General features: G+C 39.2%; 2 protein-coding genes across 3 annotated transcripts in view; both read right to left on the bottom strand.

Annotated features, from left to right (window-relative positions):
* Positions 1-398: 398 nt before the first annotated feature.
* The window catches only part of LOC131240557 (large ribosomal subunit protein eL37-like), a 60,104-nt gene continuing 45,065 nt past the window's right edge, over positions 399-15,437 (bottom strand). Inside the window, exon 4 of the mRNA XM_058238850.1 lies at positions 399-683. Coding sequence (XP_058094833.1) covers positions 643-683 — 41 coding nt within the window. The 3' untranslated portion in view covers positions 399-642. The remainder of the gene's footprint in view (positions 684-15,437) is intronic.
* LOC131240553 (probable leucine-rich repeat receptor-like protein kinase At1g35710) lies at positions 751-10,350 on the bottom strand. 2 transcript variants are annotated; one of them, XM_058238846.1, is made up of 3 exons: positions 7,181-10,350; positions 5,528-5,880; positions 751-895 (listed from the first exon to the last, which is right to left on the bottom strand). In XM_058238846.1, exons 1-3 carry the CDS (start codon positions 10,341-10,343, stop codon positions 881-883), a joined length of 3,531 nt encoding a protein of 1,176 aa, XP_058094829.1. In that variant the 5' UTR covers positions 10,344-10,350; the 3' UTR covers positions 751-880. The 2 variants fall into 2 exon arrangements, 1 of the variants encoding a protein (XP_058094829.1); XR_009168805.1 differs by lacking the exons at positions 5,528-5,880; positions 7,181-10,350 and adding exons at positions 3,340-3,475; positions 3,582-3,772 and having other exon boundaries at positions 794-895.

Here is a 15,437-nt window from a genome sequence, read left to right as displayed (position 1 = left end):
GTCAAAACATCTGTTAGGAAGTTCATAACCAGGCAACATGTGAACAGCAGATTGATGTTTAACAGTAGCATCAGTTATAACTTGTAAATGCATTAGGTATATAAAAAGTATGTAATGCTGACAAAAAGACGAAAAGCGACAACTGGTTAAAGTTCATACACTTTGCAACATCTTGCAGGCCCTAAACCCATGATTTGAGTAGCGAAATGAAAGATGATGCATCTAATTACAAATAAAAACTCAATTCTAAAAATACTAGGCAAGGTTTACCAAGACCGTGAACATTCAACATAAGACCAGCAAACATATTTTTGCTCTTTTTGATTTCTTCGGCATTAGGTCTATCGAAAGGGTCAACAGAAATCCTCCTGATTGAGCTAGAAAATGCAACTGGCAAATACACAGAAAACAAAAGGATGGTTTATCCCAACATCAAAACTTCATGTTTATACAAAAGAATGGTTTATCCCAATACTAAAACTTCATGCTTATTCGGCAGTTTAAGAAGTCAAAAAGTCTATTCTCTATAGAAGATAGCAATATCTCCTGTGTAAAAGAACCTAATTGATAAAATTCAACAAAATCCAGATCAAATACAGGAACTGGATGCTTCAGACATGCCCCAAAACTGAAGCAACTCCTCTATGCAGCAGCAGTTGTCTTCCTTGGAGCCGCTTGGCTCCCTAAAAAAGGAGAAAAATCAATCTCAAAAGCTATCAAACTGCTAGGCACCAAAAAAAGAAAAGAAAAAAAGAAGTTCAATCTCGACAAAGATGGAAGAAGCAGAGACTTTGTTCTCTAAAATTGCTCTTGAACCTTCGAGGCACATGACGTAAATACCTCACCCTTCCCGTTCCGGTTGTCTTCCTCCTAATGGCCTTCACACTCCAGTTATCTGTTTCTTTAAGATAATCAGTAAACAGCATACTTACAGAACCTGCTAAAACTATATACATTACAAGAAGATAAAGAAAGGAATAAAAAACTGTGACCCATGAAATGGTCTATATGTCAAATGTTCTGAGTTTTGCCCATTGAATGTAGACATTTGCTGCACCCAAAAGGCCACAAAATTTGGCTGACCAAAGACCTGACTACTCCAACCATCCATATTGTCTTGATTGATGATCTATGTCTGATCCAAAGTTTGATGAGATGAAAAGCCAGATATATATCATGGGGCCCATGGAATCAAACAAATGGTCCTTGAATTCATAGGATTTATTTATTTAAATTAATTTCTAGGGTTAGACTGAGTCAGTATTGGTTCAACAAGTTTCCCTTTGGTATTTCGTCACTTTTTTGGTGGGCCACTTTCTGGGCATAACAATATTAGAACGTCATGAAATTGGTCACTATCGAGCCAGCTTCAGAATGATCCCATGATCATACAATTCTGATACAGTTTAAGTGAGGTACAACCAGTTTAAGATGAGCCTATATGTTTGTGGTGAGATTCAAAGGCATTTTGGTCATTTCGTATTGTATTAGGTTTTTTCTTTAGTTGCCAAGGATAACTGCCTCTTTCGCTTTGCGTGTGACAGCGAATTGTGGTTATTTTTAATAAAATTTCGTGTTTAAAATTTTCTTGGGTTTAGCGCGTGTTGATTCCCTTTTGGCATGTGTTGCGTCTAGTTGAAACAGAGGATCTTGTTTGATCAGTAGTTTCGACCAGTGGGCTGGTGGGAATCATTTCCACAACAACTTCACCTTTGGAGAGTGTTCTACAATATTTCTAGCTAAAGATTTCAAAAGAAGATGGATCCAGATCAGTCCATCACGTACCCATTTGCATTAACAATGCATTGTTTTAGCTCAACATGGTGACAAAAATGTCCATATTCAGACCACTGTTGGATTGGCTATCATAAGCTCGTCATCTGGATTTTTGTGCTCATAAGTCCTATCCACATGATGGCCCACCAAATCTATGATCCTGATCAATGCACAAAAGTGTCACTCGTGTGGAGATTTTTTTTTTGGTTGGTTTTGACATCATGAAATTCCAGGAAGCATGGGAGTCATTAATAGAAAACATTTCTTATACATCTTTGTGGGAAATGGGAAACAGAATTCCTCCTTTGAATTCTTGAATACAATCACCAACAAATGCATATTAAAAAAGTAGGAAAAAAAAAGAAAAAAAGATCCAAAAGAAAAGGAAAATGTAGTTGTCTCATTAAGCTTGCTAAATTATGCTCTCATGTAAAGCGCACAAAGTGGCGGACCAATCGACTCGCCTGACCTAAATTCTGATTTCACAAGAAAATTGCCATGTCACAAGTAGACAATCAACTTGGCTGCATTTTTTTATTTTTATTTTTTGAAAGCAACTTGGCTGCATTTTTAACGAAACAGGAAACCAAAAGGATTGGTTTCTTCGTTGGGCTTGAGTTTTTCAACATCAAACATAGAGCTTGCGAGTCAATTACACTTTGGACATTATGTGCAGGAGTGAATGATAATGAAAAGGGGGAGAGAAAAATGCCATGACAACAGCATAGCCATTCATAAAAGCTAATGCATGTGTACATGTTAGTGCACTTTTTCATGTATATGCGTTTGAACAGAATATTCAGTCTGTCCAAATTCCTAAACATTAATTCGCAGAGACCTATGTTAAGAAAACAGTTAATATGTTAAACAGGAAAGAAAGGCCCTATGTCAACAAGGAAAAAGAGGTTATCGAATCCATGCACCATGCATGATGTTATGTGTTAGCTACCACAAAAACTGGATGCAGGTGGACCCAAATGGATTGGCCACGTAAGGAAAATATTACTGGTTGGACAATCTTAGCTGTCTAACTGCCTGCCTACAAATGAGTGTTAGAAAGAAAAAAAAAATGGTGGAAAGACAGCACTCCTTACGAAATAGTTCAATTGGATAGGTATAGATTCATCTCATATAGCAAATTTTAGTATATGATCCATCCATGGTGGGTCCATGAGATGAACAGTCCAGATCAAGGATTGGTATGACCTCTCCAATTAGCGTTATTACACCAGATAAGGAATTAGTGTGCTGCACACAGGTTTCATTTCTCCCAGAAAGGACTAGTATGACCTCTCCAATAGGAGACATACAAAAAAAAACAAAAATAAAAATACATAACTTATGGGGTGTTTGGGAACATGGAAACCCTGGAAATGAAATTGCTTTTCGTGGAAACCCGCTTTTTCTCCATTTGCAAAAAAAAAAAAAAAGTAGTGTTGCAAACTGATTTCCATTTCTAAGATTTTCCTCGAAAAACTATACAGATTCATCTCTCCCAACAAAGAGACATTGATGACTTCTGAGGTAAAGAAGATAACATGAGGTGACAGAACGATTAAGTACACTTGCGGATACAGCTGGCAGGATAAGCGCAAGAAGCTCATCGGCTCTTCTGAAGACGAAAGCTGCGACGCCCGCACCGCACGCAGAGAGTATGTGTCTTGTTCATTCTCTTCCCAAAGCTTCCGGTCCCTTTCCCCTTATAAATTAAAATGGAAATTCATTATTTTCTTTATTTCTTTTCTTTTTCCTTACATGAGGAAATGGAAGATGATGAGATAACAGTTAGAGATTAGCGAAATTACCATATTAGGCTTCGATGAAGCTGTGTTCTTCTCGGTCACCCCTTTGAAGTGGGAGAGGAGAAACCTGCACTCTTTCTCCAACCCAACCACTCCGATGCTCTCTTTAGCCGTTTATATTTTGGTGTCCAAAGCTCTGTTGGGCTTCGGCCTTGGCCCACTTTGGACTCATATTAGGTTTGTAATTGGCCAAGTTTGGGCCGAGCCTACACTTTTGATCCACGGCCCGCACCTGCCCTGCTAAGTAACCAAAACCTGAGCATGAAATTTGGTTAGGCCCGAACTCTATGCTGACCAGCCCAAATTTGTTAAAATCACTATTTTTCACTTAAATGTAGTTAATCTATCTGTTGATCAGGAGGGGCACACATACACAATGAAATAGATGTCCAGAGAAATGAAACCAGTGGTATGCATTCAGGGAGAATGGGCTGCTGTCTAACGGATGACTGGAATGGAATACTTATAGGAGCGAATGAAATTGGGTGAGTCGAAAATGACTTGAGCCCAGGCCCAAGCTAAAACTGACTGGGCTATGCAGGTGAGGCCCAAGCTTTTGCCATGAGCCAAGGTAGTGTATTCAAGCTGGATCAAAGTAGAAATGGGCCCATGGAGCTTCTACGGGTCACCCACGTCCATTACTAGCCTTAATTTAAATACTAGGCATGTGGTCTAGCTTCGTTGTGGAATTATGTCATTCCTGAGTGACTCATGTGTTCTTATTACTTTACACTTCCCTAGAAAAATTTCTACTAAGATCGCATTACTTTGATGTGTATTATCAAAATCATATATAAATTTAATTAGTTCAAAAGTATATTGAGAAAGTGAGCTGTATATTAAAATGTTATAATAGAGTACATTCAGAAATTAGTTATCTCTTCATTGGAATGCTATGCTAGAGCATTGAGAGCACTAATAAGGCCACGTGGTATTTCTAAATTGGATGCAGATTGCCTGATGACCCAACTTTGTGGTGCCAACATGATGTATGTGTTTTATTGGTATGGTTCGTCTAATTTTCCTGATCAAAGATCAAGTGAACCACATCATAAGAAACAATGGAGATAATAATGCCCATAGATGAAGCCTTCTTAAGGCCTACTTTGATGTTTATTTGCCACCCAACCTATTCATATGGTCACACACGCTTGAAGAAAAGAAAATACAAATATCATTTTCATCCAAAACTTCTGTCGCCCCTAAGAAACTTTCAATGGTAGGTATTTAATCCTCATTATTTCTTGTGATGTGGTCCATTTGAGGTTTGATATACCTCATTATAGGGCTCGTGTCCTAAAATGACCTGGCAAAACGGATAGACGGTATCGATAAAACATATTGTGGTAGGCCCCACATACTCAAGTCCTGGGTCATGAGTCAATCCACGTCTTCAAAGTCACTTTTCATAAGAAGAAGAAAAAAAAAAAAATCATCAAAAGCTCTTTTAAATGCCACAAACCTTATTACCTACGGGAGCCAATTAGGTGTTGCCCTTACAATTAATGACGCCCAACTTAATATATGTATTCTACCGTGCATGGCTTTCAAAGAAATGTCACTCTATCTTCTTTAACTTTTCAAGCTCCCCAAATAGAATCATATTTTACTTTATACGAAAAAGTAAATTTTATATTTTTTTACCATCAAATATTAATATTATCTCATATATGGCAAAGCTGCAAAAAAAAAAAAGGGAAGTTAACAACGAAAAGTAAATTATTCTCTTGAAAAAAAAAAAAAAAAAACAAGAAAAATATATACACCTCACTTGGAAATCTATAGTTTCCGTAAACATGGATTCCACACACTGAATTACATGCATATCATAACAAGAAAAACACACCTTCTCTACATTGGATGATTTTCATACAATAAACACACAAAATAATAATGTACTTGCCTCTACACATCCCCAACCTCAATGATTTTCATCCACCCAACTATACCTTGAGATCCATCAGTTGACGTAATGTAAGTGCGTGGAATGGTCCTAGAGAGAAGGAAGGCCGACTAATAGATAACTCTTGAGCCACGTAGTGCATGGTTGGCCGAGACTTTGGATCTAGTCGAATGCATGAAAGTGCCATGGACACCACAAATAAGACTTCCTGTGCAATCTCAGCCGTTGGATCCAAGAGACGTTGGTCCAACATATCCTTTAGCAGTGTATCATGTCTACTTGGTGATGACAAAGAGGAGATGAGCTCTCCAGGATGCCTTCCCATCATCACTTCAAGTGCCACAACACCAAAGCTATATACGTCGCATTTTTCAGTCACGCTCATTGTAAATGCAAGCTCTGCGAGAAAGAAGATACTTCAGTCATGATCTTTTCTCCTCCTTAATCATTAATAGCTAAACTCTTAATCATATATCAAAGTCAGCCGGGTTTCTTAATCAAGGTTTCATATTTTTTAGGTTTTTATGCTTGTTAAGCCCAAGGCATCTTTATAAACTGCTCATATGCCAACTGAGATGTGTGTAACGTTAACACATCTGTGTGAGGTGTGATCATGCTAAAAAGTCAGGATTCTCCGCTCACCGGCCATCCTACATGTATACATTGTGTACTGTTGGCATTGTTTTTCCGAAAACTATCCATTGTTTTCACATGGTAGCAGTGGCCCGCCTAATAAAGAACCAGATTAATCATTGTGTTGGGTGGTCTGCATGGTTGGGCCTACCTTTACATGTGCTTCAGGTGTCCCAAACGCATGAAAAGTTGGCACGTGTGAACCAGAGTGCACTGATGTGTCTATAAGTATTGTTGTAGCTACACATTTCATTTGCAAGGATTGGGTGATATGGGCATTGTTTCAAGGATTTTTCCAATCTTGGAACATCTTTTGTTGCATGAGGCATTCATTGTGTGGGATATTACATCAACGGTTTCGATCATAGACGATGCCATATTTCATAGGCATCATTTTCTTATTTACTCGTATGGGACAAAAGCATTGAGCTCTTTCAATCATTTAATAAATAACGGTAACTCATCCATCTACACTTGGTACCTATGTAAATCAATCCAGACCATCTGAAAACACGGCCCCATTTTATAGATTGAGCAGAGACCAAAAATTACACTTATTAGAGGATTTTATCCATCCCATCCAACTGGTGGCCAACAGATGTACAGTTAAGAAAAATAGTCAGCACCAAAAATTTAATATATAGCTAAAAACATATGGTTAAGTTAGTTGGGTAACTTAAATCATGGTTAGAATTACCATGCAACCACAATATCTCCACCATGCATAATGTAAAAACGATGGACCACAAGTGTATACTAAGAGTAAACATTATTCTTAGGTTTATCTTCATTTGCATTGTTGTATATATTAGTTTTGACTTTGGGGATTGTAAAATACAAACCCATGTATGTTTCTTTACAAAGCCTCTTACAGTTGTTGGTGTAAGGAATCCTCCAGTTGCCCTAGATTCCAATATTTGACACCAGTATGATAACTTATGCACAAACCTTAGTATGTAATTGCCAACAAATAAACAAATAAATAAATAAAAGGGAAAGTTTATGAAAAATAAAGACCAATTGCTAATAAAACTTTTAAAGCGTGGAGAATGAATTAACAGCTAACCTGGAGCGATGTATCCGTAAGTGCCTGCGAGCGTAGTCCAACTGGATGAATCAGGTATCAACAATCTTGCAGTGCCGAAATCAGCGACACAGGCCTCAAATTCTGAATTCAACAGCACGTTGTTGCTTGATAGGTCTCGATGGACAATTGGCTGGGTGCAATCATGGTGCATGTAAGATAATGCATGGGCCACACCTTTAATAATCTTCACCCTTAGAGTCCACTCCAACTCTGCAGCTCCTCTGTCATTGCTTAGGATGCTAGCCAAGCTTCCCCTTTCCATGTACTCATACACTAGAAATGAGAATTGAGCATGGGAACAAAAACCATAAAGCTTCACAATGTTGCGATGGCGGATTTTTGTTAATGCTCGAATCTCATTTCTAAAACTTCTTTGATCAGATTGATCCCCACCTCCGAGTGGGTGAAGTTTCTTCACAGCTATTACTTGGCCTGATGGTAGATTTGCTTTGTAAACTTTTCCGTACCCTCCAGTTCCGATGCAGTATTTGTCGTCGAAACTCTCTGTCGCTTCCACGATCTGTTCAAATGCATCAATCCCATCATAATTCCATATCGAAAATGGATTTCTACTGCTCCTTTCAAGAACCTCTTTCTCTTCATTTCTTCGTCTTTGGTAATAAATGGAAGAAACGCCGACGACTATAAATAAAAGAAACAAGGCTGCCAAGAGAGGAAGAACAATGAAGATGACAACTTGGCGGGCTTTTCTTGTATCACCATGGCTTGTTGAAGGAGCATTGCAAGGTCTCAAACCTTGCACTTCACCACATAAGCCTTTGTTTTTTATGAATGCCTCTGCAGGAGCCTTCTGAAAGGCTTTGTTGTTGGGAATAGGGCCTTCCAAATCATTGTATGAAAAATCTACGGATTGTAAGCTGAGCATCCCTTCAAAAGATTTTGGAATTGAGCCAGACAACATGTTGTGGGAGAGGTTTAACATTTCCAGCATCTGCAAGTTCCCAATTTGTGATGATATCTCTCCATTGAGTGAATTATGGCTAAGGTCTAATGCACCCTGTAGGTGTATCAGGTTGCCTATCTGAAATGGAATGCTTCCATTCAAATAATTTTCACTCAATTTTAGATATCGTAGTTTGAAGCAATTCCCCAACTGAGGTGGCATTGGACCAGCAAGGCTGTTCATTGATAGGTCCAGAATCTCCAAATTGGACAGTCTCCCAATTTCTTGAGGAACACTATAAGAAAGCTGGATATCACTTAAATTCAAGTTGAACAATGAAGTCAACCTCCCCAATTCCTTTGGAATCTCTCCTACCAGATGGTTTGAAGAAAGACCAAGCACTCCTAGCCGGGTCAACCGCCCAATCTCGCAAGGAATTCTACCAGTGATCATGTTTCCAGAGAATTGTAGCTTCCTCAAGTTTCTGCATTCTCCCCAGTTCGGTGAGAGTTCACCAAACAACCTATTGTTGCTGACATCCATGAAATAGAGATGTGGGTATACACCAAAGACTTCTGATACATTTGCAATGAGCTCGTTTCCCTCCAGTCGAACTCTAGTTAACCTAGTGCAATTTCTAAAGCTTTTTGGGATCTCACCAGTTAAATGGTTGTCAATTGCAGTGAAGCGTTCAAGCTTGGTCAAGTTTCCTAAAGTGGAAGGGATAGAACCTGTTAGAAGGTTACTGGACAGGTCAAGCACATTGAGTTTTACCAAATTCCCAATTTCCAGAGGAATTGAACCAGAAATTTGATTGCTGTAGAGGTACAAAAATGTAAGGGTTCTCAAATTACCTAAAGCAGGAGGGATTGGACCTGTCAGATTGTTATGTGACAACTCCAAGTCAACCAAATTCTTGAGATTTCCTAATTGTGCAGGAATTGAACCAGAAATTTGATTGCTGTAGAGGTGCAAAACTGTAAGGTTTCTCAAATTACCTAAAGCAGGAGGGATTGGACCTGTCAGACTATTTTTCCACAACGACAACTCAACCAAATTCTTAAGATTTCCTAATTGTGCAGGAATTGAACCAGAAATTTGATTGTAGAAGAGGTACAAAACCGTAAGGTTTGTCAACTTACCTAAAGCAGGAGAGATTGGTCCTGTCAGAGTGTTATTTGACAAGTCCAACTCAACCAAATTCTCAAGATTTGCTAATTGTGCAGGAATTGAACCAGAAATTTGATTGCTGTAGAGATACAAAAGTGTAAGGTTTCTCAAATTACCTAAAGCAGGAGGGATTGGACCAGTCAAATTGTTTTCGAACAATGTCAACTCAACCAGATCTTGTAGATTCCCAATCTGTGGAGGAATGAAGCCAGAGATTCCATTTTGATCAAGGTACAAGATGGTGAGCTTTGTCAAGTTCCCTAACGTTGAAGGAATGGAACCATCCAGATGGTTTATGGACAAGTCTAGCATATTCAGATTCATAAGATTTCCCATCTGCAGAGGAATGGAGCCAGAAATATGATTTGCAGAGAGATTCAGGTATGTAAGCTTTGTCAGGTTTCCTAATGTGAAAGGGAGGGAACCATTTAGAAGGTTAGGGGCCAGGTCCAGCTCATTGAGATTTATCAAATTCCCTAATTGTGCAGGAATTGAACCAGAAATTTGATTTTCATAGAGGTAGAGGATTGTCAGCCTGGTCAAGTTACCTAAAGATGGAGGAATAGGCCCAGTTATTTCATTAGATGAGATGTCGAGCTCTGAAAGGTGAGAAAGGTTAGCCATTGAAAGAGGTAGAACTCCAGAGAGATTATTCATGGAGATATTGAGGGAGACAAGTCTGTAAAGAGTGCCAATATCAGCTGGGATAGTTCCAGTGAGTGTGTTGTCACTGAGATTGAGACGGAGGAGGTTTGGAAATGATGAGAAGCTCAAGTTACCAAGCTTACCTTGTAAGCCTGCGCTCAGTAAGCTTATCTCTATTACGCTTCCAAGGCCGTTGCAGTAGATCCCATCCCATTTACATGGAGAGATTGTGTTGGCACTAGCATTAGCAGATGGAAGTGACCATGAATGGAGAGCTTGTGGTGACAAGATGCTGGCTTTCCATTCCAAGAGAGCCTCTGCTTCTCTGAGTGTGGATGCTGGTGCTGTTGTAAAGGCATTGGAAGAAAGAAATTCTAATAATAAAAGAAGAAAAGCAAGAGAGAGAGATTTCTGTATGGCCATGGCTGTTGTTGCTTATGGTCTGTTACGAACATACATACGAGGATGGGTATTTATAGAAGGAGGTTTATGCTACTATGGACAAGAACAGCTTGTCTTACTCTTATGAAAAAAGAAAAAAAAAGTAAAGAAGAGTTAATTGATATAGGCGCTGAAAAATATGAGTGCTCGTAGAAATGCATGTGCACACGATCTAAACGCCCCAATTTGTGGACCCTAACTTAGATAAGGAATAATAGCTGAAATTAGATCCGTTGGACCTAGGGCTGTCAATGGCCGAGCTCTGTCCATGCCCGGCCTGCAATTAAGAACGTAAGCCCAAATCCATCTTGGGCCCGTGGCATGCTGAATTAGTCCAGCTCGAGTCCGGCCCCGGACATTAACACAAAGCCCGACCTGAGTCCATCCAAGCCCAAGCCCTGAATATCTCCGTGGATAAACGATATTAACTAGGTTAGAAGATGTGGTTTTCACTTAATACGTGGGTTGGATGGCATTATACAATATATTTGACCCACACATGCAGCAGTGTACAAGCATGTACATAGGTTTTTAAACAGAGGTGAATCATAATATGCACATTTCTACGAGCATTTGAGGTGTCAACTTCCAGATCAGGCTGCTTGAGGGAAATTGATTACACACGTAACAATAATTCTAGGACTTTCCCAGTCAATTCCTTGTTTTGCTGGGTTTTGCAAAATTCCAATAAGGAACCTGTGACTGAATGGCTTTGGGCCCAGATTCTTAGCTGATTTGTTTGGGCAGGCCAAGTGTAATTTTTATTTTTATATTGCACAGCCAAGTGTAATTTTTTTTATTTTTATATTGCTTAAGTGGACCACTGAATTAGGGCTAGTAATAGATCTGTGACTGTGGTATCAAGCCGGTCCAGTATGAAGATCCATTTGCCCATTGATAGGACCGTCAACTCATCAGGTGGGTAATCTTAGGCAGTGTCCAATTGGAGGAGCACCACATATAAGAAAGGGTGATCTTTGAGTGATCCAGACAGTTCATCTGTTGGGAATCTTGGGACCCATTTAATGGGGTGGAACCGCAGAGAACTCTGGCATTGAACAAATATAACCATCCAAATCAAAGCCTGCAAGTTGCAGATAACATTGAAATACAGCCAATGATTTAATGAGAAAGGGTCTGGGAATCAAATCATAATTGAGATCGTAAAAATGGGTAACATGCAGACTTCAACTAGGTACACATGACATGCATACAGACTACATGTGCCATGGTCTAGACTTTCATTATGGGCTTATAGTCCATCCGCAGTTTGTAACAAGATTTCCACTATCCCACATTTATGACACATATATGATGTCTATGTTCACTAACATGGATGATTTCAGCTGTCTACCAATAAATATAGTGAGGAATGTGAATGTTGTCTTATGCTGGCCTAACTTCAATCCGGTTGATCTAACGGTGGCTGCCAAATGATACACATGCCTAATATGTGAGTTCTGCCTGCGCTCAATCTTGCATTTGTCCTCCTCTAATGAGAAAATTAATTCCTAGCAAGCTGACAGGGTAGAGCCAGTGACATGGGAATACAGTAGATTCATCTCTTCGTAGCACATGCTGTTAGATGAAGAATCAATTAGAACCATCTATTTAGTTTTCCGTGCTCTGTATGATTCAAGCCCTGTGTTGCATCGATTTGTAAAATAATTTATTTTTATTTTTAAAAAAAAAAAAACACCCATCAGATGATTTTAGACATCTAATCAATGGCTTTCAAAGCGATTGTTTGAACAGAAAGATAATTGACATCCACTGCATCTAATTAAAGAAAAGTGATACACAGAATTTTCTAAATCTTTGGGATTTCTAGAACATGGGACTAAAACCACTTACTGTAATCACGGTTTCTAGATTTTGAATCAAAGTTGCAACTCAGAGGACTTGGTAGTGAATTGGCTGGTCAGGCCAAGTCACCAATATTTTCTGTGCAACTGCTGAACTGAATCAGATGCGACCCAGCGGATCAAGTCCACCCAGCCAAGCCATCAAGCCAACCTGGACATTTTATGGATCATGCATAAATAATCGTGTTGTCCGATCGTATTCCATTGTTCCCTGTAACGTAGCCACCTGAGTTTCGGATTGGCATAATTGTTTGCGAACATGAATCAAGGTCACAAACATGTCACCGTGGACTTACTGAGAATGATAGGTGCATGGGATGGCAATGCCCCAGTCCTCAATCTCAATTTTGCAGGATCCCTTACCCAAAACCCCCAAGTAAAATGAGAAAATGCAGGTTGCCCCTCCTCAACTGAGGTTTGAAACTGCCCCCAATTCATGTATAGAAGTGGGTCACATGTGTAAAATCAGATTTTACCACAAGATCATCAATGTGTGAGTTCCATGCATCTAAAATTATGAAAATATATTATCATCATGGGGGACACATGATTTGAACCATTGGACTTTTTCTAATAACCATTCATTTCATTTCAATGGTATAACCCACCTGATGATCAATAGGCCATGTTTTTAGGACATGGAAACCACGTATTGTTAGGACAACCTAAGGAGTAGTTACAGTCTCACATGAGTATCACTTGTTTCCATGTGTGAGGTAACTAAAACAGACACGAGTGAAATCATGCAATGGCAATAAGATGAGCTTTGATGGAAAGAGGCAAAGACAACTTTTGTTTTTACCGTCGTGTTGGGTACACCTCTGAAATATCTCAAGACTTCCGGGGCTCGTTTGGATAGCTCACTATGACCTTAATTATAAATTATAAAAATGATGCATTATAGCATAATGCATTATGTTAATAAGGGAGCGTTTTGGATAATAAGTTAGTTAAGATAAGCTATTTATTGCACGAGTAACTTATTTTAGTTTCTACTATGTTTGGCAAACAACATACCAGCTTCTCCTCTCCATCGTCTCTCTCCTTCTCCTCTCTTCAGTCCAAATCAGTGATTGAATCTTAGAATCATCATGCCCCTCTCCTTTTTCCTCATCCACTGATCGGATGGTTAAGACAATCAATGCCAGCGACTTTTAGAGTCAAGTGTCCTTCTTTTTTTTTTTGTGCTGAGTGGGGCCATGAATTTATGGGTTTGAATCTGATTATAAACTAAATTTTTTTTGGACTTTTCAAGCTGAGTCTATTACAAGGTTTTATTTTGCCTAGCCCAAGCTTAAGGAGACCATTAAATTAGGAGTGCGGATCCTCCGCCTCCCGGAGGCAGGACCTCCCTGCCTCCAGCGTTTTTATTGGTCAACGTCACTTTAAGTGCCACGTCATCAGATTTTTTTAAATATATTAAAAAAATACATTTAATAATTTAATAAGAAGTATAACAGAGACGTTGCGTGCTGAGATTAGCTACTGACGCCCGAGTTGACAGCCCTAGTTGGACCTATCTCACCTTTGTATGGATGCGTATTGCATACAAGGACGCGGATTAGCTACTGACGCTGCTACTGGGCTACTGGCTACTAGTCAGTGCTCTCTCGGTCCCACCATGATGTATATGTTTCATCCATGCTGTCTATTTTTTTTGTTGTATGAGCCTACAAATGAGTAGATCTAAATCTTAAGTTGATTGACCACATCACAGGAAAAATAGGTTTGATTGAATCCCAAAAATTTTGGATCTAGTTGATATATATATATATATATATTTTCATTCATCCAGGTCCGGATGACCTAATCAATAAGTTGGATGCCAAATAAATAATACAGTAGGCTTTAGAAAGTTTTTAACGGTAGACATTCAATTACTGTTGTTTTCTTGTGAGGTGATCCACCTGAGATTTAGATCTGCCTCATTTTTTGAAATCAAGCCCTAAACTAATCTTGTGAAAATGAACGAACAACATGGATAAAACACATACATCATAGTGGGGCCTCAGATCACCGACAGCAGCCAACCGCCTGCTAAAAGCCCTTACGTGCTACCCGGGTAACAGGGTATTATGCATACCGTGGGCTCACGTTGATGATTTTTTGTATATCCACCCCATCCATCCGTTTCTCCATACCATTTTAGGATGGCATTACAAAAATTACCAAGATCCAAATCTCAGGTGGGCCACTCATAGAAAACAGCAGTGATCAAGTGCCTTACCATTAAAATTACCAAAGGGCCCATCGTAAGGTTTTCATAATGTTTATTTGAAATTTAACATATTAATAATGTCAGCAACATCTGGATGAAGGGAAAATATAGAGGTCAGCTTGATCCAAAACTTTTGTGGCCCGCAAAAAGCTTTTATTGGTCATTCATCGCTATTTGTAACAAGATTTCCACTATCCCACATTTATGACACATATGAGGTCTATCTTCACTAACATGGATGATATCAGCTGTCTATCAATAAAGACGAGTGGGGAATGCGAATGCTATCTTATGCTGGCCTAACTTCAATCCAGTTGATTTAACGGTGGCTGCCAAATGACATATGGCTCAGATCATGTGAGTCCTGGCTGCGCTCAAGCTTGCATTGGTGCTCCTCTAATGAGAAAATTAATTCCTAGCAAGCTGATAAGGTAGAGTCAGTGAGATGGGAGTACAGTAGATTCATCTCTCCAGAGTATATGCTGTTAGATGAAGAATCAATTATCTGAACCGTCTATCTAGTTTTCAGACTCATCAGATAAGCTTAGACATCCGATCTAAGGAATTGTTTGAAACAAATATAGTTAACATTCTCTGCATCCAATTGAAGAAAAGTGAAGCACAGGATTTTCCAAATCTGAGGGATTTCTGAAACATAGGCCAGAAACCACACATTGTAATCAAGGTTTTAAGAGACATCTCTGGCTGACTTGCTTGATTCTGAGTTAAGTGGCAACTCAGCTAACTTGGGAGTGAACTGGATGGGCAAACCGAGTCACCTATATTTTCTGTGCTGACAACCACTCATCTGGATCAAACCCGACTCAGTCCAGGTGGACCCAGTGCAAGTGACACAGACGAATCAATCCAGCTTGGGCTCAAATAATATTACCCTGATCCATCATGCCAAGGTCGGGCTTTGTGCCCAGTCTCATAATTTTCTCCACTTTACTTTTACTTCTTCCATACAAATAGTAATTTTGTTCCATCCAA

The sequence above is a fragment of the Magnolia sinica genome, chromosome 3 (genome assembly GCF_029962835.1).
Source record: "Magnolia sinica isolate HGM2019 chromosome 3, MsV1, whole genome shotgun sequence".
NCBI lineage: Eukaryota > Viridiplantae > Streptophyta > Magnoliopsida > Magnoliales > Magnoliaceae > Magnolia > Magnolia sinica.
The sequence above is the reverse complement of the archived record's forward strand: the minus strand, read 5'-3'. Positions and strand labels throughout refer to the sequence as shown.

Bases quoted from the DNA above. Each gene is read 5' to 3' on its own strand.
- LOC131240553 (XM_058238846.1), bottom strand. From the start codon at position 10,343: ATGGCCATACAGAAATCTCTCTCTCTTGCTTTTCTTCTTTTATTATTA. The intron at 5,881-7,180 runs GTTAGCTGTTAA...TCTTTCTCGCAG, and splicing joins TTACGGATACATCGCTCCAG to AGCTTGCATTTACAATGAGC.